The sequence below is a fragment of the Grus americana genome, chromosome 24 (assembly GCF_028858705.1).
Source record: "Grus americana isolate bGruAme1 chromosome 24, bGruAme1.mat, whole genome shotgun sequence".
Classification (NCBI taxonomy): domain Eukaryota; kingdom Metazoa; phylum Chordata; class Aves; order Gruiformes; family Gruidae; genus Grus; species Grus americana.
The window spans coordinates 7,697,809-7,720,329 of record NC_072875.1 but is presented as its reverse complement, the minus strand read 5'-3'; the positions used below and the strand labels follow the sequence as shown (position 1 = coordinate 7,720,329).

At 53.2% G+C, this 22,521-nt stretch overlaps 2 protein-coding genes and 1 pseudogene across 5 annotated transcripts; 2 read left to right on the top strand and 1 right to left on the bottom strand.

Moving 5' to 3' along the window:
* Positions 1 to 27: 27 nt before the first annotated feature.
* On the top strand, positions 28 to 5,735 carry TIRAP (TIR domain containing adaptor protein). Of its 4 annotated transcripts, none has more exons than XM_054803068.1 (7): positions 28 to 369; positions 490 to 592; positions 3,765 to 3,841; positions 4,067 to 4,134; positions 4,393 to 4,447; positions 4,600 to 5,199; positions 5,306 to 5,735. In XM_054803068.1, exons 5-7 carry the CDS (start codon positions 4,441 to 4,443, stop codon positions 5,374 to 5,376), a joined length of 678 nt encoding a protein of 225 aa, XP_054659043.1. In that variant the 5' UTR covers positions 28 to 369; positions 490 to 592; positions 3,765 to 3,841; positions 4,067 to 4,134; positions 4,393 to 4,440; the 3' UTR covers positions 5,377 to 5,735. The 4 variants fall into 4 exon arrangements, with proteins under 4 accessions (XP_054659043.1, XP_054659044.1, XP_054659042.1 ...); XM_054803069.1 differs by having other exon boundaries at positions 4,067 to 4,277; XM_054803067.1 differs by lacking the exon at positions 4,393 to 4,447 and having other exon boundaries at positions 5,347 to 5,735.
* On the bottom strand, positions 601 to 3,798 carry LOC129196031 (uncharacterized; annotated as a pseudogene).
* On the top strand, positions 5,725 to 21,798 carry DCPS (decapping enzyme, scavenger). The gene is made up of 6 exons (XM_054803062.1): positions 5,725 to 6,103; positions 7,392 to 7,560; positions 14,297 to 14,442; positions 17,537 to 17,650; positions 20,679 to 20,789; positions 21,467 to 21,798. The coding sequence occupies exons 1-6, from the start codon at positions 5,939 to 5,941 to the stop codon at positions 21,731 to 21,733; spliced, it is 972 nt and encodes a 323-aa protein (XP_054659037.1). The 5' UTR covers positions 5,725 to 5,938; the 3' UTR covers positions 21,734 to 21,798.
* The last annotated feature ends 723 nt before the right edge of the window (positions 21,799 to 22,521 follow it).

The window sequence follows — 22,521 nt, the reverse complement described above, 5'->3', positions numbered from 1 at the left end:
CGCATGCGCCTGGTAGGTGCGGGCTGTGCGCGGCGGTGGCGGAGGTTTGTGTGGCGGCTGTCTGTCAGGCAGCGGTGTGAGGGGCCGGGGCTCGGCCCCCCCCCCCCGTTTGAGGGGGCTGCTGTAGGCTTGTGGGTGTGACTGTGCCCTGTTACCCTTCGGGGGCCTTTCTTCCTGGAGTTCTTGCCTTCAGCTGTCTCTCTGCTTGGGTTCGTGTCCGTGCCGGGGTATCTCCAGCCCCGTGAGGTAGTCAGAGCAGTGCTCGGTCTCGCCTGGCCGCTGGAGTTCTGTGCGAAGGAATTTGGGCGCGTTCAGAGGTTTTCAGGAAAAGAAGCTGTTCTGTGGCTTTGCATTGGCACTATAAATAAAGTGAGTGTATTTCGAGGCGAAAGTTTCCTTGTTCTCTCACCTGAGCACCTTTCGGGGGTTGGCTTTCACCCTGCCTCACACTTGTCTCATCCTCATCCCGTTTCCTAATACTCTCCGCAGGCAATCGAGCGATCCGCAGGCTTCCCCGTGATGACCGGCCCGGTGACACCCTAGCTGAACCGTGCTTGTGCTGCCCAGGGATTCCAGTGTGGTGCTGCTGCTGGTGGGTCAGGCATGTTGTGAATCAAGCTGTGCTTTCTTAATTCCCCTGCTTCCTTTAATAATGATTATATTATAGCTGAGGCAGGGGTGGAGCTCGATGCAGTGGGGTGTTGCCCCTTGGGTTTGCAGGGCTGAATTTGCCTCTGGGGCACTGTCTGACAGCTCTGGGGTTTCCAGGTGCGGCTGACTCGTGGACAGGTGCCTTGCCCTCCTTCAGGGCACATCCCTGGGTGAGAAGTTGATTTTTAGGGTGGTGGCAGCAGTAAAGTTGTCGGTCTCAGGGGAGGAGAGGGAAAAGGATTAAGTAAGGGAAGTGGTTGAGCAAAATAGGTCAGAATGGGACAAGTGGTGCCTGAGCCTGGCTGGCAGTTGCCTTGGGGTCCCTGTGGGGCTCAGCGCTGCTTAGTCTTGGGCTTCTTCCTTCAGGATTTGGCCATGGAGGGGCTGGCTGGTGGCTCCTGCTTGGTGCCTGGAGGAGAGGAAGGCAGTGGGGCTGGCAGTAGGGTGTGGGGGGAGCTCAGTGCCTCTTGGGGGATTCGTTACCTTTCTGGGTGCGGGCTGCCTTTGTGCACCCCGGGTTCCTCTTGCTTGCTGCCCCGTGCCCCACGATGGGCCGGGGGTAGTGGGTGCTCACCAGGCAGCCTGCACAGCCTGCAGCACTTTCCATGGCTCGTAGATGTACTCAGTGGAGAAGTCCTTGAGGACGGGGAGGGATTTCCTGTGGCGAGGGTTCAAATTCACTGGGGGAGACCACCTACTGTTTCATGTGGCTTTGGGTTTCCTGCCTACCGGATGTACGCCCTGTCCTGATCCATCTTCTTGCCAAAGGCGATGGGCGAGTAGATGTTGAAGTATTGATGGAAGAAGGTGCTGCCTGACAGCCTGTGGTGGGTTGACCCTGCCTGGAGGCCAGGTGCCCACCAGAGCCGCTCTCTCACTCCCCTCATTCACTAAACAGGGGAGAAAAGGCATAACGAAATGCTTGTAGGTCGAGATAAGGACAGGGAGAGATCACTCACTAATTGTTGTCACAAGCAGAACACACCAAACTTAGAGAGGGAATTCATCTAATTTATTACTAGGCAAAACAGAGTAGAGGAATGAGAAATAAAATCAACTCTTAAAACACCTCCCCCCACCCCTCCTATCTTCCCGGGCTCAACTTCACTCCCGGCTTCAACCTTCCCCCCCTCAGCGGCACAGGGGGACGGGGAATGGGGGTTACGGTCAGTTCATCGCATGTTGTTTCTGCTGCTTCTTCATCCTCAGGGGGAGGACTCCTCTCATCGTTCCCCTGCTCCAGCATGGAGTCCCTCTCACGGGGTGCAGACCTTCAGGAGCAAACTGCTCCAGCGTGGGGTCCCCCACGGGGTCACAAGTCCTGCCAGCAAACCTACCCTGGCGTGGGCTCCCCTCTTCACGGGTCCACCGGTCCGGCCTGGAACTTGCTCCAGCGTGGGCTTCCCACGGGCCACAGCCTCCTTCAGGTGCCTCCACCTGCTCCGGCGTGGGGTCCTCCACGGGCTGCAGGTGGAATCTCTACACCCCCTCATCCTTCCTCCATGGGCTGCAGGGGGACAGCCTGCTTCACCGTGGTCTTCACTACGGGCTGCAGGGGGATCTCTGCTCCGGCGCCTGGAGCTCCTCCTGCCCCTCCTTCTGCACTGACCTTGGTGTCTGCAGAGTTTCTTACATCTTCTCACTCCTCTCTCCGGCTGCAAAAGCTCTCTCTAAGTGTTTTTCTTCTTCTTAACTATGTTATCACAGAGGTGCTGATTGGCTTGGCCTTGGCCAGCGGCGGGCCCGTCTTAGAGCCGGCTGGCATTGGCTCTATCAGACACAGGGGAAGCTTCTGGCAGCTTCTCACAGAAGCCCCCCCCGTAGCCCCCCCTCTACCAAAACCTTGCCACGCAAACCCAACACACAGCCCCAACCAGTTGCCGGTGTTGAGAGACCAGTCCGTGTCCTCAAAGACCTGTGGGACACTGTGGTGGTGTGGGGATGGGGTGCACAAGAGCCTGGTGGGTGTTGGGGGGCATTTCCCAACCCTCAGCCCTTCTTCCTGGGAGACCCCAGCTGGGTCATGATGGTGTTGATGAAGGGGTAGCCCATCTGGCCCCGGTGTGGGGTGCTGGGGTTGAGGGGGTGTTTTTTGGGGGAGTCAAAGGACTTGGGGCTTATCCCCCGAGGGAAATACCTTCCTCTGGCTGCATGGTCTACCCCATGTAGGTCAGGGGAGCTTTGCTGTCGTTCAGGGTGAGGACTCTGGGGAGGGACACACTTGGCACCAGGGCTGGTGTCATGGAGGGTGTGGGACACCTCCCAGGTCACCTCCACGCCATGCTGGGCTGCCAACTCAGCCACGGTGGTGTCGCACTGGTGAGCGGAAGGTTTGGTGTCCACCTTGAAGGTTAACCACATCATTCCCAGGCATGGAAGAGATGGGGGACATGTCCTCCAGGCAGCCCCACACCATGAACAGCCTGCCGTGGAGTTGGGTGGGCACAAATCCCCTTAAGACCCCCCCAGATTCCTTGGGAACAGTACCAGGAGGCCATTTCCCGCAGGCTCCCATCCAAGTCCTGCAGGGTATCAGGGATGAACTGCCGGGCATTGGTGCCTGCCTGGCTGCTGGGGGTGCTGAGGATGAAGAGTGGATGATGGTGACTGCAATCAGTAAATTTAACTCATAAAATAAGTGGGAGCAGCAGAGATAGACCTGTCTGTGTCTGGTTATAAAACCAGGGAGGGAAATGGGTCCGGGCGTGCTGGTGTGTGCCGGCGAGGGCTGGGCGTGGTGACACCCGGCCAGTGACAGCGTCTGGCTGGTGGCGGATGTGGGAGGGAGGCCTGAGGCCCGGCTGGCTTCCCAGACCCGTGGGATTGCGGCTGACTTCCCCTGCCTGTGCTTCCGCATGCCCAGGCGGAGCCTGGAGCTGCTGGCAGCTTGGGGGGGTGTCTTGGGGGGCTGGGCTGCGGAGGGACGGGGCAGCTCCTCTGCTCTGGGGAAGCTGGTGGGTGCTGCCGTTGTCCCCCTGCACCCTGGGGCTGCTCTGTTGGGAACCGCTCCCAGGCGGGGAAGCTGTAAGGACGGATCAGCCTTGCCATTCGCTGCGGATCCCATTAGGCTCCAGAGTGAATGTGCTGTACCCTACCTCTCCTTTCCTGCCTAGGTGATCCTGGAAGACCCTCCTTGCAGAACCTCATGCATCCCCCTTCCCTGCTCTGGGGCCTGACTCCTGCATCCCAGGTAGGCATCCCCCAAATTTCTCCCCCCTCGTTGTTCACTGCCCACACTCGTCGTTCAAGCCACGCTCAATCTTTTTCCTGTTACATCCCAAACTGCGCCGGGAGCATGGTGCCGAGGTGTGGGCGCAGCGTGAGCTGGCGAGGGATGGGCAGGGATCACACAAACCATCTTTGGTTTGCTGGCAGCTGGTCAATCCCTGCTGATCCCTGTTTTTCCCCTCCGCAGGATCCTTCCCTGGTTGCTGGGAATGAGGGGGTCTCCTGCCTGTCAGCTCTCGGCCTCGCTTGCTGCAGGTGTGTATCTCTGGTGGAGAGAGCTGGTAACAGGCAGTAAAAGTGCAGGCAGGTGGGCTGCTTGAGGTCAAAATGCTCCTTCCCAGCAAATTTTGGGGAGGCAGATGCAGAAAACTCTGCTGGGGTGATTTTTGGGGCTGCAGGTGAGCACCCTGGAGCTGCGTGTCCCTGGAATAAACCCTGCTGAGGCTGAGACCTGCCACACAGCAGTTCCTCCTCTCCCAATTTCTTTTTTTATCCCTCTTTTTCTGCTGGCAGGAGAGGCTTCACACCAGCAATTGGCAGCTGAGCAGCGCTCTGCCTGCTATGGCCGGTGAGTCTGGGATAAACCCTCTGTCTCTGTCCCCTCCATCACCAGCATCTCCTCCCCACCAAAATGCAGGGGTGCCCACTGGTGTCAGTGATGGCTGGGGTGGTTTTGGGGGTGCTGAGCCCCCCCCCCAACCTCAACCTCTGACTCTGCAGGCTGGTTTAGGCGACTCCTGCACAAGCCCAAACCCAGGTCATCGGAGAGCACCCTCAACACCATCTGTTCTGCTTCATCCTCACCTTCCTCATCCTCTGCTGAGAGCTCTGACTCCTCTCCTGGCACGAGCCTGGCCAGATCCATCCGCCCGTCGCCTGTTTCGGTGTTGGACATCAACGCCTCGGGCAGCGCCCGGTGGGCCAAGAGCTACGACGTCTGCATCTGCCACAGCGAGGTGGACCTGGAGCTGGTGGAGGAGCTGGTGTCCTACCTGGAAAGCCAACCCGAAAGCTTCCGTTGCTTCCTCCAGCTACGGGATGCCACGCCGGGAAGCGCGGTGATGACGGAACTGTGTGATGCTCTGCAAAACAGTCACTGCTGGGTGATGCTCATCACTCCCGGCTTCCTCCAGGATCCTTGGTGCAAGTACCAGATGCACCAGGCGTTGGCTGAAGCTCCGATGGCCAACGGGCGCACCATCCCGGTGTTGAAGGACGTGGATCGGAAGGATTATCCCAGGGAGCTGCGAAACCTTTACTACATCTACATGGCGCTGAAGGAGAACAGCTTCAGGCAGATCAGAGACACTGTCGTGCGCTGTGAGTATGCCGTGGGATGCTGGTGAAATGTCAGTCCGGTGGGGCGGACACCGTGGGAAGGGGCCGGATTCTGTAAATTGATTGAAATAGTTGATTTTTTTCTTAGATGAATTGGTTGCTAATGGAGCTTGTCCGCTGCCTCTGCAGACCTCCAGGAGCTGTGCCGGAGCTCCATGAGCAGGACGGAGTAGCACTGGGAGCGGGCGGACGCGTCCCTGCTGGCATTTTGGAGCTGCCGCCGGATCTGGATGTGGCCGTGTCCTCATGGACCTCGGAGGTGAAGCTGAGCTGCTCGGATCCGACCTGGGACACCCGTGGGGGACATCTCCCGTGGGTCCCCGCTGCTCATCGTGCAAACACTAAGCTCCCAGCTTTGGGGGGTCCGGGGGTCTTCAAAGCTTCTTACGACGGTGTCCCCCCAGATCCCCATAAACTGACATGGCGCCGGGCTGCTGGCAGGAAGAGGGGTGCCACGTGCCGGTGGTGTCTTTACACGGGTTTGTTGGGACACTGAAAATGCAGAAATGTGAAATTTGTGGGGTTTTTTTAACCTGGTTTGTGGGTTTCTGTGAGCGGGTCTGGAAGGAGCCCCGGGGGAGGGGAGAGTGACCCCGAGCCCCGTCGCACCGCCAAGCCGCCAGGGGGCGCCCTCCCAGCGCGGCGCCGCGCTCTTCCTCGGCCGTTCTGCGAGCGCGCTCCCCGGCATCGCGCAGGCGCAGTGCGGGGAGGGGGGGGCGCCATGGCGGAGGGCCCGCGGCCGAAGAGGAAGCGTGATGAGGAGGAGGCCGAGGCCGCCCCCCACGACGGGGCCGCCGCCGTCGCCCCCTTTCCGCTGGCGGAGCTGCGCCTGCAGCGTGTGCTGCGGGAGTCGGCGCGGGATAAGGCAGTGTTCCTGCACGGGCAGGTACCGGGGAGGGTGGGGGGGCGTCCACGCCTGGGCCGATCCGCCGCCATTTTCCCCGCTGAAGGCTAGCCACGCTCCCGGTAACAGGCCACGCCCCTTGCCAACAAGCCACGCCCCCCGCCGCATGGCGCGGCCGGGATCAGCGTGGCCGGAGGCTGCGGGGACCCCCCCCGGCCCGTTCCCCTCCGCGGGGCTGCGGCCCGGCCCAGCCCTTCTTTACTCAACAAAGCGTGGCCCCAGACTCGCTATTCCAGCCCGGTGCTGGCCAAGGGCAGGGGCAGGAGCAGCTGCTCTCGGCGGCAGCGTGCTGGAAACCTTATTTCAAGCCTGAGGTTATTTTTCCCTATTAGCATAGCTGTTGCTTTTGCCCCAGCGAGCAGGTTTTTCGTGCTTGGTCGGTGAAACGGCATTAAATTGCAAGGAATATGCTAACTCTAGGGCTGTAAATAGGATAGGTGTGTCAATCAGGTGCTCTAAAAGGGAAATTTGTAGTAACTGCCTAAGTTTTATGGCTGGAGAGGCTGGCTGTGGGAGCGGTGCAGCTGGCTCTGCTCCTGGAGGTTTGCCTCCGATCAGACGATGAGAATGGAGAAGTTTTAGGCTGCTGCTTTGGTCTCAGGGCAAGGGGTTGATGGTCACTGAACCGGGGACAGACCTGCCTGCTCTACTGCGTGAGCGTGGCTGGGTTGGGAGCCCCGTGTGAATCCCTTTGCTCTCCAAAGCGGAGTTCAGGGAGGCCTCGCCTGGGTCCTGTATGAACAGGAGCGACTTGGGAGTGTGCTCTGCATCCCATGCCTCCCGCAACCAGCACGCTCAGGCCACATCCACATCTGGGTTGTGGGACCTCGGAGCAGGACAGCAGTGCTTCTGGCCCCAAAACGGCCTCAGTCTGCTCCCCTAGACCTGCCTCTGCCCTCTTTCTGACCCTCTGACCGCCCGGTCAACTGCCCTGACTTGTGAATATCTGAGATAAAATCAATGATGTAGGTCAACAGGAATGCAGCTGCAGGCGCTGGGAGCATCCGGGGAGGTGCAGATGGGCTGAGAGGCTGTCCGCATCCCATGCTCCCACCACAAACCACCTGTGTTCCCTGATGGGGAGCAGATTGCTGCCGTGCTTCAAGGCATGCGCCTTTTATTTTTGGATGGGTGCTGCCCGGTGGACTAGGAGGGGGTTTGTGCATGAGAATCAAGGGGCTGCAAGTTGTTGTCTGTTGTCCCTGGTCTCAAACTCTCCAGCCGGCACTGGGTCTGAGTTTGCTGACAGCTTTATCCGTTCTTCTTGCAGGTAACCAGCCCCTCCGGAGAGGGGACAGATGCCGTAGTCATCCTGGAAAAGACTCCTTTCCAGGAAGAGAAGGTATTGGACCTGCTGAAGAAGCACACGAAGCTGGAGCTGCAGATGCACAATGACATTTACAGCACGTACCACCTCTATCCTCCCCCGGAGCTGAGCGGTGAGCACTCTTGGCTTCTTCTCGTTCCAGGGTATCATCTTGGGTGTTTTATTTTTGTTGCCCGATGTCACCTGCTAAGGACAGACAGGTAGCGTGCATGCAGGGGGGATCTAAATGCTTGCAACCTTGAGTGCCTGGCCTCTCCGCCTTTTGAGCCTCTCCCTGCTGATTTCATGCATCCATTCATTATAAAACCTGATTAATAACCCACTATGGTTCAGATGAGTGGGTTGGAGAGCTTCAGCAGAAGGGTGTTATCCTGTGAGATGGGTTCTTGTCACAGTGGAAAGGTGATTGTGGCACTCTGCAGCCGCCGCTGGAAAGCAGGGCCACTCTTTTGGCAGGCCGGGTGCTTTGATTTAATGCTGATGTATGTGTTTAAATTCTGGAAGTGCAGTGATTAATTACGTGTCGACGCTTCCATAAGCTCGGTGATAGTCAAACAGGTTTAACAGAGTCAAAATTAATCAGAGTGATAGCCTTAAGTAAGAAGTTGTGGTCCCGAATTAAAGTTTTGGGATATTTGATGTTCCTTCCCGAAAATGCTCCCGTTTTAACGCTATGTCCATGGTGTAGGAGGAAGTGCTGTCTGGCTTTGGGAGCTTGAGTTGTGCAAAACTCCTGTCAAGGACTCAAAATCAGGGGTTTCAGTGTTACAAAGCCACGTTTCAATGGTGGGAAAACACCGTGACACCGCGGTTGTTGCAGATGCCCTGTGTGGGAAGATGTTAAAACTACACTTGGTCGCCTGGAAAGATTCCTGCTTGGGTGGGTGCCTGTTGTGTTCCGGGCTGGCAGCGACTTGCAGCGATTCCCACGAGGTGGCATTGCGAGACTAAAATCCCCTGGGCCTCTCTGCAGCCCTACCAGTCATGCTGGCTTTTTGCTTCCTTGTAGAGCTTTGCTGCACTGCTGTATTAGTCCAGTGTTACTCTGACAGCAAAGCTTTTTATTTAATATAAGATTTATGCCAAGTGTGAAACCCCTCGCCAGGGTGAAAAGGCTGTTTAAAGGGTCGCAGGTCTCTGTCAGTGCCATGCAGGGTCCTGCTTTTTCCGAGAGGCTGGAGTAAAACCGAGTGAATCTGGGTCTTCTCGCATCCCGTTTCTGCGCCTTGGTTAAACTAAATCCTTGCTGGGGTTGTTTCTGTGTGGCCTGCCCTCTGTGCCACGACTCTGCCCTGTGTAACCACGCTGTTTGTTTTGTGAGAGCTTCCCTTGAAGTGATTCGGAGCCAAATAACTGTTTTTGCGGGCATGTTGTGCGAGCTGCTGGTGGGCAGCTGGGCTTGCACTGGAGGAAATGGTAGTGCACATCAGGAGGGGAAGGAAATTGCCCTTCTGAGCTGAGTCACAGCCCGAGGAGGGAGTCGACACGAGGAATGCAGCTCATAAACCTAAAACGAAGGAGAAATTTCCTGTAAGGCTGCAGATAATGTCAGGGCTTGTGAGAAATCCCTGGATGTCGAGCGATTGTGTGGAGACCCAGCAAGCCCTCGTCTGGGGTCTAACTCGGCCTCTTGGTTGCAGGGTTAGACACACACGGGGTTTTATCTCCTGGCATTTGCAGGTTTACACCTGGCTTACGTGATGCAGTAAAAGTATTTTGTAGAGAATGTCAAACTTTGGCATTGAGCAAGTCCTCCGAAAAGTCTTGGGTTGCGGTGTTGTGCAGAAGAGGATTTTACCCTGGGGATTTCACAGCAGCCCGGGCAGCCAAGCCCCCCCCGCCCAGCTTCTTGCTTTCTAAGGTAAGGTAAACCTTCAGACCGAGGAGATCGTGACCGCAGGTGACTTGTGACATCAGCCACATTGACCGCGTGAGGAGGAGCTGCCTCCAGGTCCCTCCACTCTTTTGAAGCGTGTTTTCTCAATGCTGCCTTTGTGGTGTGAAGTCTCCGGGTAGGCTTTTCATTCAGCTGGAGTTTCTTGAGAGCTGAAAGTAGATATTTTCTTCATCCTTTCCCCGCCTCCTCATTTTTCCCTCTGCGGAGTCAAGCTAACGCAGGCCCTGGGTGATGAAAGCTTGTTTTGTCTTGGTGGTAAAAGAGCCTGCGAGGCTGGGCCAGTCGCTTTGTTTGCGTGGTGAAGGCGGAGAAGGGGAGGCCAAAAGAAGCACATTACCTGAGCAAATGACTCCCTTCTGCCCTGGGAAGAGGAATTTCACTCTGCTGCAGCTTAAAGATGAGATTTCTAGGGCTGGGAGCGCGCCGGCGTGGGGACGTGTGAAAATAGCGCTGGTCAGAAAGAGAGGACCTCATCGGTGTCTTGCTTGGCTCGTTGATTTTTACCGGCCACTAGGAGAGACATGTCAAGGCTAAAATGGGAAATAGCATTTGCAAGCAGTTCAATAATGGTCAGAGTTTCTCTCAAGGGCAATCCAAAACCACGTGGCTAAGGGGAAGGAAACTTGTGAGGGAGTTTGCGAGGAGGAGCAGTGTCAGAGAGTGTGCTCTCTGGTTGTAAGTGCCCCACTAACAGCGAAGGCAGGCGTGCATAACTTATTTTAAGGCCAGCTGCTGGACAATGCTGTGATTTAAGAGGCAGCTTATGGCTTAAGGTGGATGCTGGTGGAGGAAACCTCAGCTCTGGGACTCTCCTTTACAGAGAGAGCAAGGGCCACTTTCATAGCAGGGGACAGACTTTTTCTTGTTGCTGAAGGCTCGATCGCAAAAGCCAGATGGTTCAAGCCACGCATTCCCCAATAACATCCAGCTCCTGGTGGTGCTCACACCCATTTAACAGGGAGAGCTTGCTCTTTCCAGCCAAAAGCAGCTTCCTCTTGCCTGGCTGTTGTGTTTCGCAGCACCAAAGCCATGCTGGCGTAATTCCAGGGCTCTTATCACTCCTTTAAGGAGTCTTTACTCACTGGGCACGGCTCATCGCTGCGCTGCGGGCTGAAGCTTATGAAAAACATCTAAAAATGAGCACGTTGGGAGACACTCTGGCTCCATCTCTCCAACACAGGGTGGAGAAATTGTGGGAGAAAGGGGAGACCGTGGAAGGAAAGTATTCAGTCATGCAGGAAGTGATCCATACCCCTGCCTTCCCGAGCCCAAAAAGCGTCTAGTTTCAGGCAGCGAGGAGCTGGAGAAGCTCGCGCGAGCTGCATGGGGAAGGTTGGTTCGTCTCCCGGTGTTTCCACGCTTTGCCTGCCTGTGGGGCCTGCCCAGCGAAAAAAACTGCGTTTACACTCAAATAAAAAGCTGGAGCAGTGGGAGTGGGGTGGTAGATACAGGAGAAACAGGCAGGCTGGCTTGGGGGGGGTGGGAGGTATTGCCGTGCTTTGCTCCAGGTTTTTTTTGGGTGGGTAACCTGCAGATTTCCCCTTTGCTGTGGCTGTTGCCCACCGAGTCCTTGGCCCGTGGATGAGAACCAGGAGAGACAAGCCAGCCTTGACAGAAGTCCCCACCAGCGCGCTTGGCTCGCCCTGGCACGTACTGGCCTCGGAGACAGCATGAGCTCTTGCGAGCTTTATCCTTTTCTTTTGTGCTTTTATTTCATTCAATAACGAGAGTCCCAGATGTCCGAGGCAAAGCCGTTGGTTGTACCTGGTCGGGTTAAAGTTAGGCGTTCCCCTGCGATTGCTGCACAGTTGTGATCATAAAACTAAATAAAATGTTAATGCAGCAGGGGAAGGGGGAGGTTGCGCATCATTATATTTAGAGCTGCATCGAAGGAGATACCCGACGATGGGAAGACAGCGCAGAGCTGTATGCAGCAGGAAAGAGGCTTGCGGGGCAGGGGGGGAACCCAGCTTGCAAGAGTACAAATGTGACTTTGCTGCTGCTTCCTGGGCTTGGCACCTTCCTGTACCTGACGTTTGAGTTGATTAGGCAGATCATAAACCAGAGCTCAGCTTCCTAATAGTGAAGGGAGGAAAAAGCGCCCCTGCCCAACAGTAGAAACAGGTTGTGGGTCATGATTTGATACAGGTTGGAGGGGGCTTTGGCAGAGCCTGTGGACGGCATGGCGCCAAAGGGGATGGGGCATTGCTAGTGAGCCCGGAGTGTGCTTTCCTACAGGCACGAGCTCTCTGCACCTCCTCCCCATCTGCAGCACGTAGCTGTCCTGCGCCGTGGGGAGCATGGGATAACGTGTTTTGTCTTCTCATCTTGGCGACAGCTGCCTTCAGCTCTTGTTTCCCCAAGTTCCCCACACAGAGCTGTGGTTTTAGTTTTGTTTTTTGTCTCGGGTTTTTTTTCACTCTCATTTTAGCAGGACAGAGGAGAAGTTGTTTTGTTTCTGATCAACCCGAGCTTCCTTTTCCCCTGGGCAGGGAAATAATGGTGTGGTGTATCCCCTCAAACACCCTTTGTAGGATGAACCGCCCGATCGTTTGTTCCCTACCATCGCGGTACCTCTGCCTCCTTTTTTATAACCTCCAGTTAATTAATGTTCAGTCCTGACTTCCAGAATAAACCACAGGCGTTTCATGGTGTCCCTGGGCTGACGTTCAGGAATATGCTGCCCGATGTGACTCAGACATGAGCGGAGACAATCCCCGACCCTTCAGCGAGCTTAAAACCCCATATCACGTGTCCAGCGGTTCTTTATCTCCGCTTCCAGGCCAGGGGAGGTTTTGGCTGCCTCACAATGTACGTGATGCTTTAATGCACGTGGAGTCTGCCAGGAGCAGGGTGGCTTTTAAAATGGAGCATGAACGCGGCTGGTTGCCAGCAATGGAAAGATTTCATGGCGAGCCCAGTCTCGCCGTGGATGTTTCCTGCGGCTGAGCCCAGCCTTAGCCAGGACTTTGCATCCTGGCCTCCTAATGATAGCCAGGTTCTCTGGCCGTTGTAATTTATGCTAATTAGCATTGCTGGTGTGTTTCAGGGTTGATGAGACCTCTAGAAGGGAAATAATCATTAACGAACCACAGCCTCTCCCCGCTCTCCTCTCCGAACATCTGCTGCACAACCGCAGTTGCACATTAAGGCTTTCTCTGATCTCACTCTAGGCTTTAAAGTATCTGAAGTGGCTTCCCCAGCACCTCCCCAGTTTCAGGGGTGGCTGCTCTTGGGGGGGAGAGCCATGAAGGACCCTCTGCACCCCCATGCCAGCCAGCGCACAGCCTGCGCTTATCGCAACCCCCAGCATGGAGGGTTTCCTGCTGCAGTCCCTGCTCTTGTTTTGGGGTATAAAATTAAACTGTGGAAGTTTCAGCCAGGTATTTTCTTATCTTTTGCCTTTTTATTTTCTCCCCAGTGCTTTGCTGGTCTTTTTAAGTGAGGAGTGGAGGAGCCACAGCCATATCTTTTTAATTTTTTTTTTTTATTTTGCTAGCACTTCTAGCAGGGTGATGTAATAATCGAGTCCTGGAAAACAACCTTGTTTGAACATGCGTATGGTGGGAATCAGACCAGACTGCCCTTGTGGTTTGCATTTTCATATTTCATGTTACCAGCATTTTCCTGTGGATTTCATTAAGCTGGGTTTGGCATGAAATGAAAAGGCAGAGTCTCCCGGCTTGTGTAGCACCGACCTTAAAAAAACCCAAAACCCCACAACACAAACCCACCCTAAATCCTGACTTTAGGAACAAATAGATATTTATATTCAGCGTCTGGCGCATATATATACACACACACACATATATAGAGCGTGAAGCACAACTGTTTGGTACACTGGTGAGTGTGCAGCCCATGATTTTCCAGACCGTGGCAGACCTTGGGCACGAGCTGCAGTGTTTGCAGTGCCCCAGCCGTTTGCTTCGGCTCGATCTCCTCGAGGTTTGTCCGGGCTGGCAGGGTTTTTCTCTTTCCTGCATTGAACTTTGTAGCAGCTCTCTGTTAGCTGGGAAGGCGGAGGCACTGCTGGTGGCCTTGGAGTTGTGGCAGGCTCTGTATCATGCACCTAATCTTGGCCAAAGGGGGATATTTTCCAAGTGTTTTACCACCGCGGGTAAGATTTACTGCTGCCGAGGTCAAAGGTGCCACGTTGACATGCTGCACAATTGCATCCTGTTTAATGCTGCAGAAATTATGCAGCAAAGTTTTAATCTCAAGGTAAACAGAAATTGTTTTCTTTTTGCTAGAGTAAACAGGTAAATGCTCTTTGTTGCCTGGTGCAGGGAATCACCCAGCCCTCTCCCCTCAGCTCATCCTGTGCTGTGTTAACCCATCAGCCCACATTGTTTGCTCCGAGTCCGTCCCTGTACCCTTGACCTCTTTGCCTCCTGGGCTCGATGCCGAGCATCCTGACGGCTGAGAGCTCTGGGAAGGAGCTGCTCCTCGTGCCAGCCCTGCTGCTTGCAGCTCACGCGATGTCTGCTTTCGTGGCTGGAGAAAGTTGCTGGGTGCTCGCTCAATAACATCCCATGAGCTTCGGATTTAAGTATGAGGAAGATGCGTCTCTGCCCCCGGGGTCGTGTTTCTGTCCTGGTTGTTGACTGCGCGTAAACTCTTCCCTGGGAGCCCCGATGTTGCTGATATGCCTGAAAGAGCGAGTGTGGGGAAAAAAAACTTTCAGACAGTGAACTCCTCCACCTGAACTGGAAAGACAGGCCCTGGCTGTGTTTTCAGCTTATCCTTTCTCCAAAAAAGCAGCAGCAGCCTGGGAGGTTAAAGTACTTGTTTGCTTTCCATGTCTGTTTTCCCCACCCTGCTATTTTAGCAGTATCTTTTAAAAATGTGTTAGTGCGGCATTTATTCAAGGGAAAACAGATTTATCAGGGACCGGAGGATGTAATGTGGGTTTCGTCTGTGATGGTAATTCAGTAAACATGTTTTTTTCTAGAGATAAAAACCACAGTGGTGTACCCTGCCACAGAGAAACACCTTCAGAAATACCTCCGTCAAGAAGTGCACCTCATCCGTGAAACCTGGGAGGATTACAAGAATATAACACTGCCCTTCATCCAGTCCCAGAGCTTCAGCATCCAGGTATGGATACCACTGCTTCCCTCTGCAGAGATGGGAGTCTGTGGTCTCCTCCTTCAACACACTGGGCCGTCAAACGTCTCCTCCAAAGCCCAGGTTGGAGGCAGAAGAGTCAGGAGCTCAGTGCATTGTCAGCTCCACGGTACCGCACCCTCTCATCTGGCTGAGCATCCTGCTTCTCAAATGTGACCACCCGCAGGCTGTGTCTGCTGATCCTGAGCTGTGATGCTGCCTGCCCCGCTGAACACATCCCCTTATCTCTCAGACTTTCTTGAGCCTAGTTGACCTTTGGGGTAAGCTCAGCAATGCTAAAAAGGGCTCTCTTTCCTCCCCGGTGTCCCCATCCTTCTGTCCTTTGGGCCATCCTTGCAGAAAATCATTTTCCTTGAACTGAAATTGCCTTTCTGAAGGTTCCAGGAGACTTTCTGTGCTGGGCTGTTCCTCCCCCTCCTTTCCAAGGGTGGCTCCCTGGGCGTTGGTGCAGTTCGCTGGGCTTTTACGAGTCTCTTGGGTGTTGTGGAAATGGGAAGGCACAGATTGCTCTTGGATTCCTGCATCACAACTCGCTCCTCGGGCTCTGCCTCCAGCTCCTCTGCCATTCAGCCCTTTGGTCTGTATTCCATGGGGCGAAGCTGTACTTTTAGCGTCCCCCTTGCCCCAGGCAGAAGCAATGGGCTTTTTGCCTGTTTTACCTCCTTTTTGACCATTCCTCTCCCCATCTTTCTCCTTTAGAGACCAAAGGAACACAAGTCCCTAGGGACCGGTTCATGCCAGCCTGCGCAGAAGGCGGAATAAACCAAATCCTGGGACTGCTGAGGCTGGCTGTTAGAAATAAACTCCAAAAGCCACGACCCTTGGGTGTCCCCCACACCTCAGCAGCAGAAGGGTTAACAGGGTTCGCTGTTGCAGTGTCTGTTTTCTGATCACTTGCAGATGGACGTGACTCCTGCTTTCTGCGCCTCATACAGAAGGCACCTTGCAGGCTGTGGTGTGTGCTCAATTGCTCCTCGCGTGCCTGCTTTCCTTTGCTCCGTCGTTCAGCTTTCTTACCGCAGCCAGGCTGCAACACCAATAACAGAGAGGCAGCCGGAGAAACACAAGAGCGTGTTTCCACCAGACAGCAACCTGCACGAATGTTTTCTCCGTGCTTTGGCTCTGAAGGCTGTTAGATTTCCTGGTGTAGCAGCCGCCTTCAGAAGTTGCTTGAGCTCTCTCTCTGCCTCTTCCACCAAATGCTTGTGAGCTGATTGTTCTACATGCAAGCATATTTCTGGTGACCATCAGGAGCATCTGCTGAGAAATCATGGTCAGCACAGTCAGTCCTTGACCTCTGTGATCTGATAATGCCGTTTCTTTTCTTTATCTAACCGGTTTTGATGAGCGGAAGGGGAAATGTGAAGGGTAACAGAAATATCGGGGAACTACAGAGGCATCTCTGTTTTCTGCTGGAAGATGTAAAGCGTTGATGCTTTCAGTATAATGGTTTTATTGTGGTGCCAGCCTCTGGACATGTGTTGTCCTTGCTGGGCTTGTGCTGGAAATGGCAAGAGCAATCAGCTGATGACCTGCCCATCACATGAGGCAGCGATGGGTTTAAAATTCAGCTCATCTGATCGGTGAACTTATTTATAGTGCTGATAGCTTGGCACTTGTGAAAAGAAGAGGCATAAATAAAAAAAACAAAGGGCAAACTTTCATTTCCTGCTGAGCTTCCTGCCCTGCTTTTCTTCCAGGGTCACAGAGCACAGCAATCTTGTGCCATGCCTTCCAAAATGGCTTTGAGAATCTAATCTTCTCTAAGACATTGTTGCTAGGAAGAAAAGACCAGAAATTTAAGCAAAAAAAAACCAGATCAAGGGAGGAGAGGTTGGTTTCTCCCTGAGGATATATTCAGGTCAGTTCACAATGATCCTAAGTTTTGATTAGATTAATTAAACTCTTGACAGAGTTCCCCAAAAGGGCTGTCATCTTATCTTGAGTTTCTGGGTTAGCATCCACTGACCCAGCTTGCTCAGCGTGTCTGCGAGACTGGCTGCACCTTCCCTGCCTGCCTGCAGCCACCAAAACCTAAACTTGATGGGGAAAATGATGTTTTGAAATGTTTTCAGCTTCCAAGCCCCAGCCATTTGCTGCTGCCTTGTCTTACCCTCTGGGGACTCCCTTGGCAGTCCAGTGCTTAAGGTAGACTTAAACTGGAGTGTAAAGTGCATTTTGGAGACGTAGATAAGGATGCTCGAGCTCAGGTTGGGAGCCAGGAAAAGCAAAGATGCTTTCCGCTGGTTTTACTCTGTCAGTTATCCCTGATCTTTTCCATTTCGTAGCCAAAACCCTTCTCCGGATGGTGCTTTGCTTTGAAGGAGGAGCCGGGGGGGTGTAACCAGAGTGGGGATTACAGTCTGGAGGCTGAAGCTTTAAGTACAGAAGAGCAGCAGTGAGCTATTTTCTCATCTGCCAGGAAACCAAGAGACGCGCGTCGCCCGAGGAAACGCAGGCCTTTCGTATTTGCCCGGCGAGCGCTGGCTGCCAGCAGCCGGAGCCGCGTCCAACCTCAGGCTTGCAAGCAATCCACTCCTTCCTTTTTGAATGGAGAGGGGGAAAAAGAAAAATCAGCCAAGTTCCCTTCCCAAACCTGGTTGTGAAGGTTTTGGTGCAGCCTGGGAGGTGCCCGGTGGTGCTACAAGAGGCGTTGTCTGAGCCCCAGGAGAGCTGGCTTCCACCCCTGCCCGCCTTGTCGGCTCTGGTGTGCTTAGGGTTGCTTGTGCTGGTGGCTGATTTGTCTGAAAGCCCAAGAGGAAAACAAAAATCCTGGAGTAGTTTAGCTAGCTGGCTGTGCAGTGCCACGCAGCAAGATCAGGGGGGTATCTTTTCACTGAAGTGAAATAGCCTGGAGTTTGTTGTTGGAGTGTTTCATGGATAATTAACTCCAAATGTTACCAGCCATGAAATTATTTGGTCATCTTAAAATCAAGTCATTGGGTGGTTTTTTTATATTCTAGTTGCAGGGAACGTGCGCTGATCCACAAGCTTGGGCGAATTGTGCCCAAGGTGTTGGGTTTTTTTTCTCTGCCTGTTTATAAATTGCGTATTTCTCTTTCAGTGGGTGTATAATATCCTGGAGAAGAAAGCTGAGGCTGATAGAATCATCCATGAAAACCCAGATCCTTGTGACGGCTTTGTTCTAGTTCCAGACTTTAAGTGGAATCAAAACCAGGTTCGTTTGCTCCTCTTATCTTTGAGGGGATGCTGCTTGTCTGAAGGTAATCCAGGGAAATGTCCACTTTCATGCCACTAATAGCATGCTAATGAAAGTTTTAGTAGGGAAATGTGTCCTTCCTGTTCCCGCTGTCATTAAGTGATGATATTGCAGAGGCCTTTTATCACGTGCTAATTGCGAATACTGCAAAACACAAGCTGTTCTCACTGCTGCTGGGTGATTTATTTATTAGCTTCCCTTTCTCTTTCCTGTATTAGCCCAAATGTTGTCATGATGTGTTTGAACCTAAATCCAGCTGCATATTTGTTCCTGCTGAAAACGTTTGGGGTGAGTTTTTTTTCCAAGCCTCAACTTTAGGCGCAAACTGGGCAGATGTGTTGTCCTTCAGTTGTTGCAATTAACTGTCCTCCACGCAATATTAAACAGATGGTCGTTAGCTTATGAGCAACTGCTTAACCCCTCGTGGGAGTGGCCACTCGTTGAAACGCAGAGGTTTTTAAGCCCAGGCTGTAATTCTCAATTGAGTGGCTCATTATTTCCTTGGAATCTACCTCCCTTTCGGGCTGTATGTCAGAGGATGTGCCAGGGGAGGTGAAACTCCACACGTGCACCCCTTGAAGTCAATAGAGTCAAAAAAAAAAAAGAAGGAAAAAAAAATCCCTTTCATGTTTCTGATCCTCAAAATGCTTCTGTACGTGGTGGTGGGGAAAGTTACTGTGTGATTAAAACTTAGAAATGGGAACTAAAAGCTAATAAAAAGGGAACACAAGCCTGCTCGTGGGTATTTCTGTGCTGGGAGCACTTATTTCTGGTCTGGTGCCTGGGGGAGTGACTTGGGGAGGACAGGTGAGTAAGTCACTGCAGGGTGGGCAGGCTCTGGTTACCACGAATTCTTTGCGCATCAGCTACTTCAAAAATCCCTTGTCAAGCTGTGATAGCGTAACCGAGCTCAAATTTCCACTTGTTTGCATGATTACGCCACAGTGCCTTGTTCTGTGCCCTTTACTTTCAGGGTGGCACTATTTAGGAATCCTAAGAAGTACAGCACACCACCCCTTTCCTTGCTTTGAGCAAAGCCTCCGTGTGAAGCTTGCGGCGAGCGAGGATTTACAACTTGCCTCAGGATTGGAGACGGATGGGCTAAAAATTGCACTTTAGCTTTCTCTAGAGACCAGTTTTATCCACGCCTGGCAGCTAGCGTGGTCAGGGAGTGCTTAAATAGTGGGGTTTGTCTTTAGGGGAGGTTTCCCATGCCGCTGTTGCCTGTTGGTTGCCGAACAGGATCTTCTTGATTTATTTTTTGCCAGCCCCAAGGCTGGGCTGCTGTCTGCAACAAGAGAGCCGTCATCCCCGGGGTTATCCGGGATTTTGCCTGTCGCTTTCTCAGCATCCCAACAAGTGCTGTTGACTTCTGCCTTTGAGCCAAGGAATTTCTTCTTGGCTGTAGGTGATGCCGAGCCAGAGCTGATCCCGGCAGCTCTGGGGCTGCCCGTGAGCAACCGGTTCCTTTTTCTGCATCCCACCAAACAGGCAAGGCTACTCTGTTAAATTAGGGGAATGAGATAGAGCCTCCTGGTCGAGCTCTCCAAGCCTCCCCTTAGAAGTCCCTTCAACAGCGTTGCCTTGCACGAGCTCAGCACCTTGCCTGCGAATTCACCTGTAATTATTTCAGGCTGATGGACAGGAGGAATATTTCTCACTTGCTGCTGGCCTCGACCTCCTGGGTGCTGCATCAGCTCCTGCTGCCCAACCTGAGAGTGGTTGGAGTTGGTTTTTTGTTTGGTTGGTTTTCTTTTTTCCCCACTTTTGAGTTGGTTTCCAACCCGCAGGAGTCCTGAGGCGTTGCCTGAAACGATGCCCGGCATGACATCATTCAGGGCCTTTTTAGCAACAGGCGTATTTTTCAAACAGCAACATGCAGATGTTGTTCTAGGGAGAAGAGATGTTTGCTTTTCCTCCTGCCAGCCAGCACTGATCCAAAGAGGACAAGCTGATATGCTGTCTTTTTCCGGAGCTGTGCACAAGGCTGCTTTGGGAATCAAACCGAACCATGAGCTGGCTTGGGTGCAAATAACAGCTTCATGTTTCGAGGGTCCTGAGAGCGTCTTTTGGCACAAGCATCTGTTTCCAAATAGCCAGATGGGTTTCTCACAGCCCTGAAAAGATCTGCTGGGTCTTAAATATCTAAACCTGTTGCTTTGCAGTGTTTGTATTAGCCACTAACTAAGCTGAAGGAGACGGGGATTTTTTTTTATTTTTTTTTTAAAGTGTAATGATCCACAACCTTACGTCTTGTTAAACCTTGAATTTGGTAAGTGCTTCAGGGAGATGCCAAGGGTCTGGCTGAGAGCTGCTGAACGGCCTTATTTTACTGCACGAGGGTTGCCTGGTGACTGATTAGGTCTTGAAAATAGTTAGTTATAGATCTGGTGCAACTAGAAAGCGGCCAGCTATTTGCACAGTGGAATCGTAGGAAGCTTTTCACTCGGAAAAATCTACAGTTGCAGTTTTGGCTGCTGCGATTCACTGTAAATCCTCGTCTGAGCATGGAGATAAACTATTCGCTTACTCAGCGTGGCGTGGGGGTTGCTGGCAGACCCCACAGCATCCCGGGCTTGGGCCGTTGGGTGCCTCAGTTTCCCCCACGTAGCGGGGTGGGTGCCAGCACCTTTTCTGCCAGCCTCCGTCTGCACTGGGACAACGTTTTTGAGATGCGAACGTGCAAGGGCAACAGCGAGTGCTGTGTTTATGGTAGAAAAGAGTTGATCGATCGATATTTGTGATCCCGCTGTTTATTAATTGGGGTGACAAAACCCAATTTGTCCAGAAAGAATGCTTTGAGGTGCCAGTGTCTTTCTGGGTGAGCACATCTCGTACTGGGAGAATCATACTGGATTCAGCCCAACTTAAACCACGATGGCAGGTTGCCTGGAAAGCTGTGGTTGGTGTGTGAGGTCCAAAGTGCTCGTGCCTCCATCTGTTCTTTCTGTGGTCGCCTTCGTCACCATCCTCCATCTCTCTGCAGCTGGACGACCTCTACCTGATAGCCCTCGTGCATCGTCGGGAGGTGAAATCACTTCGGGACCTCACCGCTGAGCACCTCCCGCTGCTGAGGAACATCTTGCAAGAAGGGAAGGTAAGTGCAAGGCTGGTCTGACGCCGGGGAGAGCTGCAGGAGTTGAGCCCTGTCCTGCCCATATTGATAAATTCCTTCCCAACCCCTTGGTCGTTTTCACCGGCTGACGAGTTTTTTCCAGCCCCGTGATGGGGCATGTTTGGTAGATGGATGCACGATAGCTTCTCTTTCCTTTGCTGTGTTAGAAATTTGGAAAGTAATTGCACTGGGGAAAGCGGAGATTAATTAAGAGATTAGTCAGGCGATTGCAGCGTGCTGAGCAGTGAACCGAGCCAGCGTGCCGGAGTTCACCGTTGCTGTTTATAGCTTTAATTACACCAGTGGGTAACAGGATCCCTGTAACTTGCCGAGTGAGCCGAAGCGATAAGGGTGGAAGGGAAGACGATACAAGCGGAGAGCATGCCCCGTCATGGAGGGAGAAAAGTGGGGCGGGCGGAAGCTGAAATGGAGGATGGGGAAGAGCTCTGTCCTTCCCAACTTCTCCCTCCCTTGCCGTGAGGATGGAGGAAGCAGAAATCACTTCTGTCTTTCTCTCCGCCTTTTGTGCCACCCGGGGATGCTCCTTTCCGTCCGTCACGAGGTCGGTCGGTCTGTCCGTGCACTGCCTGCCCCCAGCTGCCCCGTGCCCTCACGTGTTGCTAGTCCTGACCCGGAGGAGTGTTTTTTATTCCCTTTAGGAGGCTGTAGCGAAGCGTTTCGGTGTGCCCGGATCCCAGCTGCGAATCTACCTGCATTACCAACCCTCCTACTACCACCTCCACGTGCATTTCACTGCCCTGGGCTACGACGCCCCAGGCAGCTCGGTGGAGAGAGCCCATCTCCTGGCAGACGTGGTTGACAACCTGGCGATGGACTCCACGTACTACCAGAAACGGGCTTTGACCTTCGCCCTTCGGGCTGATGAACTTCTGCTTAAGAAATTCCAGGAGGCAGGAAGAGTGTGAGGTGGCAGAGGTGCTTTTGTATCTTTCTATTTTTAATAAATGCCCATTTTCAGGATTGTTTTTTTAAAGGTTTTGGTGCTTTTATTTTTTTTAACTCTGATTTTGTACAAATTGGGGCTGACGGCTCATTGCTATGGAAACCATGTCTTCTGCTCAAGTCAATTAAAACGTTGATTGAGTAACACGTTTTAGCGTGCTGCTTTTTACCAGGGTTGTAGTACTGGACCAGGCACCTCTGGGATGCAGCGAGCAGAGGGGTTTGGGCAGGAGGGTCTGTGCACATCCATCTTTTCCACCCAGAAAACAACCCCTGCCTCCAAGTATCAGCCCAAATGGGGGAGCAGGCAGCTGCAGGGGGTCCAGGAAAACGCAGAAAGCTTCACTTATTTCTTATGGACTTACCCCTGGGAGCGGGATACCAGTTTTCCTGGGGTGGGGAGGGGTTTCTTGCTCCACAGAAATGAAATGACTTGAGTCCTCACCCCTCCCCGCCAGCTGCTGTGGGCTCTGCGAAGGCAAAAGTGACTGCGCATGCTGCCTGATTCCCCAGCCTCAGAGCCATCACCACCACCCTGCTAATTAGTCATATATCCGGCTTAAAAGGGCAGCCCCTCCCTGACGCAGGCTTCTCAAGGTTTTCCAAGGATTCTTCAGCCTGCTCGTTAAAAATTAGACTATAAAATAAATAATCCTGCTCTTCCTTCTGCCTTCCTGCCACTGGAGGATTCTCCCAATGACTTTGCTGCCACTTTCCAGCTCTGGCAATGGGTTTTTTTTTTTTTTTCTTC

Coding starts and splice junctions, on each gene's coding strand:
- TIRAP (XM_054803066.1), top strand. CDS start 4,089: ATGAGGGGGTCTCCTGCCTGTCAGCTCTCGGCCTCGCTTGCTGCAG. Junction 4,135..4,599: donor CTCGGCCTCGCTTGCTGCAG/GTGTGTATCTCT, acceptor CTGACTCTGCAG/GCTGGTTTAGGCGACTCCTG. Junction 5,200..5,305: donor CAGAGACACTGTCGTGCGCT/GTGAGTATGCCG, acceptor TTTTTTTCTTAG/ATGAATTGGTTGCTAATGGA.
- DCPS (XM_054803062.1), top strand. CDS start 5,939: ATGGCGGAGGGCCCGCGGCCGAAGAGGAAGCGTGATGAGGAGGAGGCC. Junction 6,104..7,391: donor CAGTGTTCCTGCACGGGCAG/GTACCGGGGAGG, acceptor TTCTTCTTGCAG/GTAACCAGCCCCTCCGGAGA. Junction 20,790..21,466: donor ACATCTTGCAAGAAGGGAAG/GTAAGTGCAAGG, acceptor TATTCCCTTTAG/GAGGCTGTAGCGAAGCGTTT.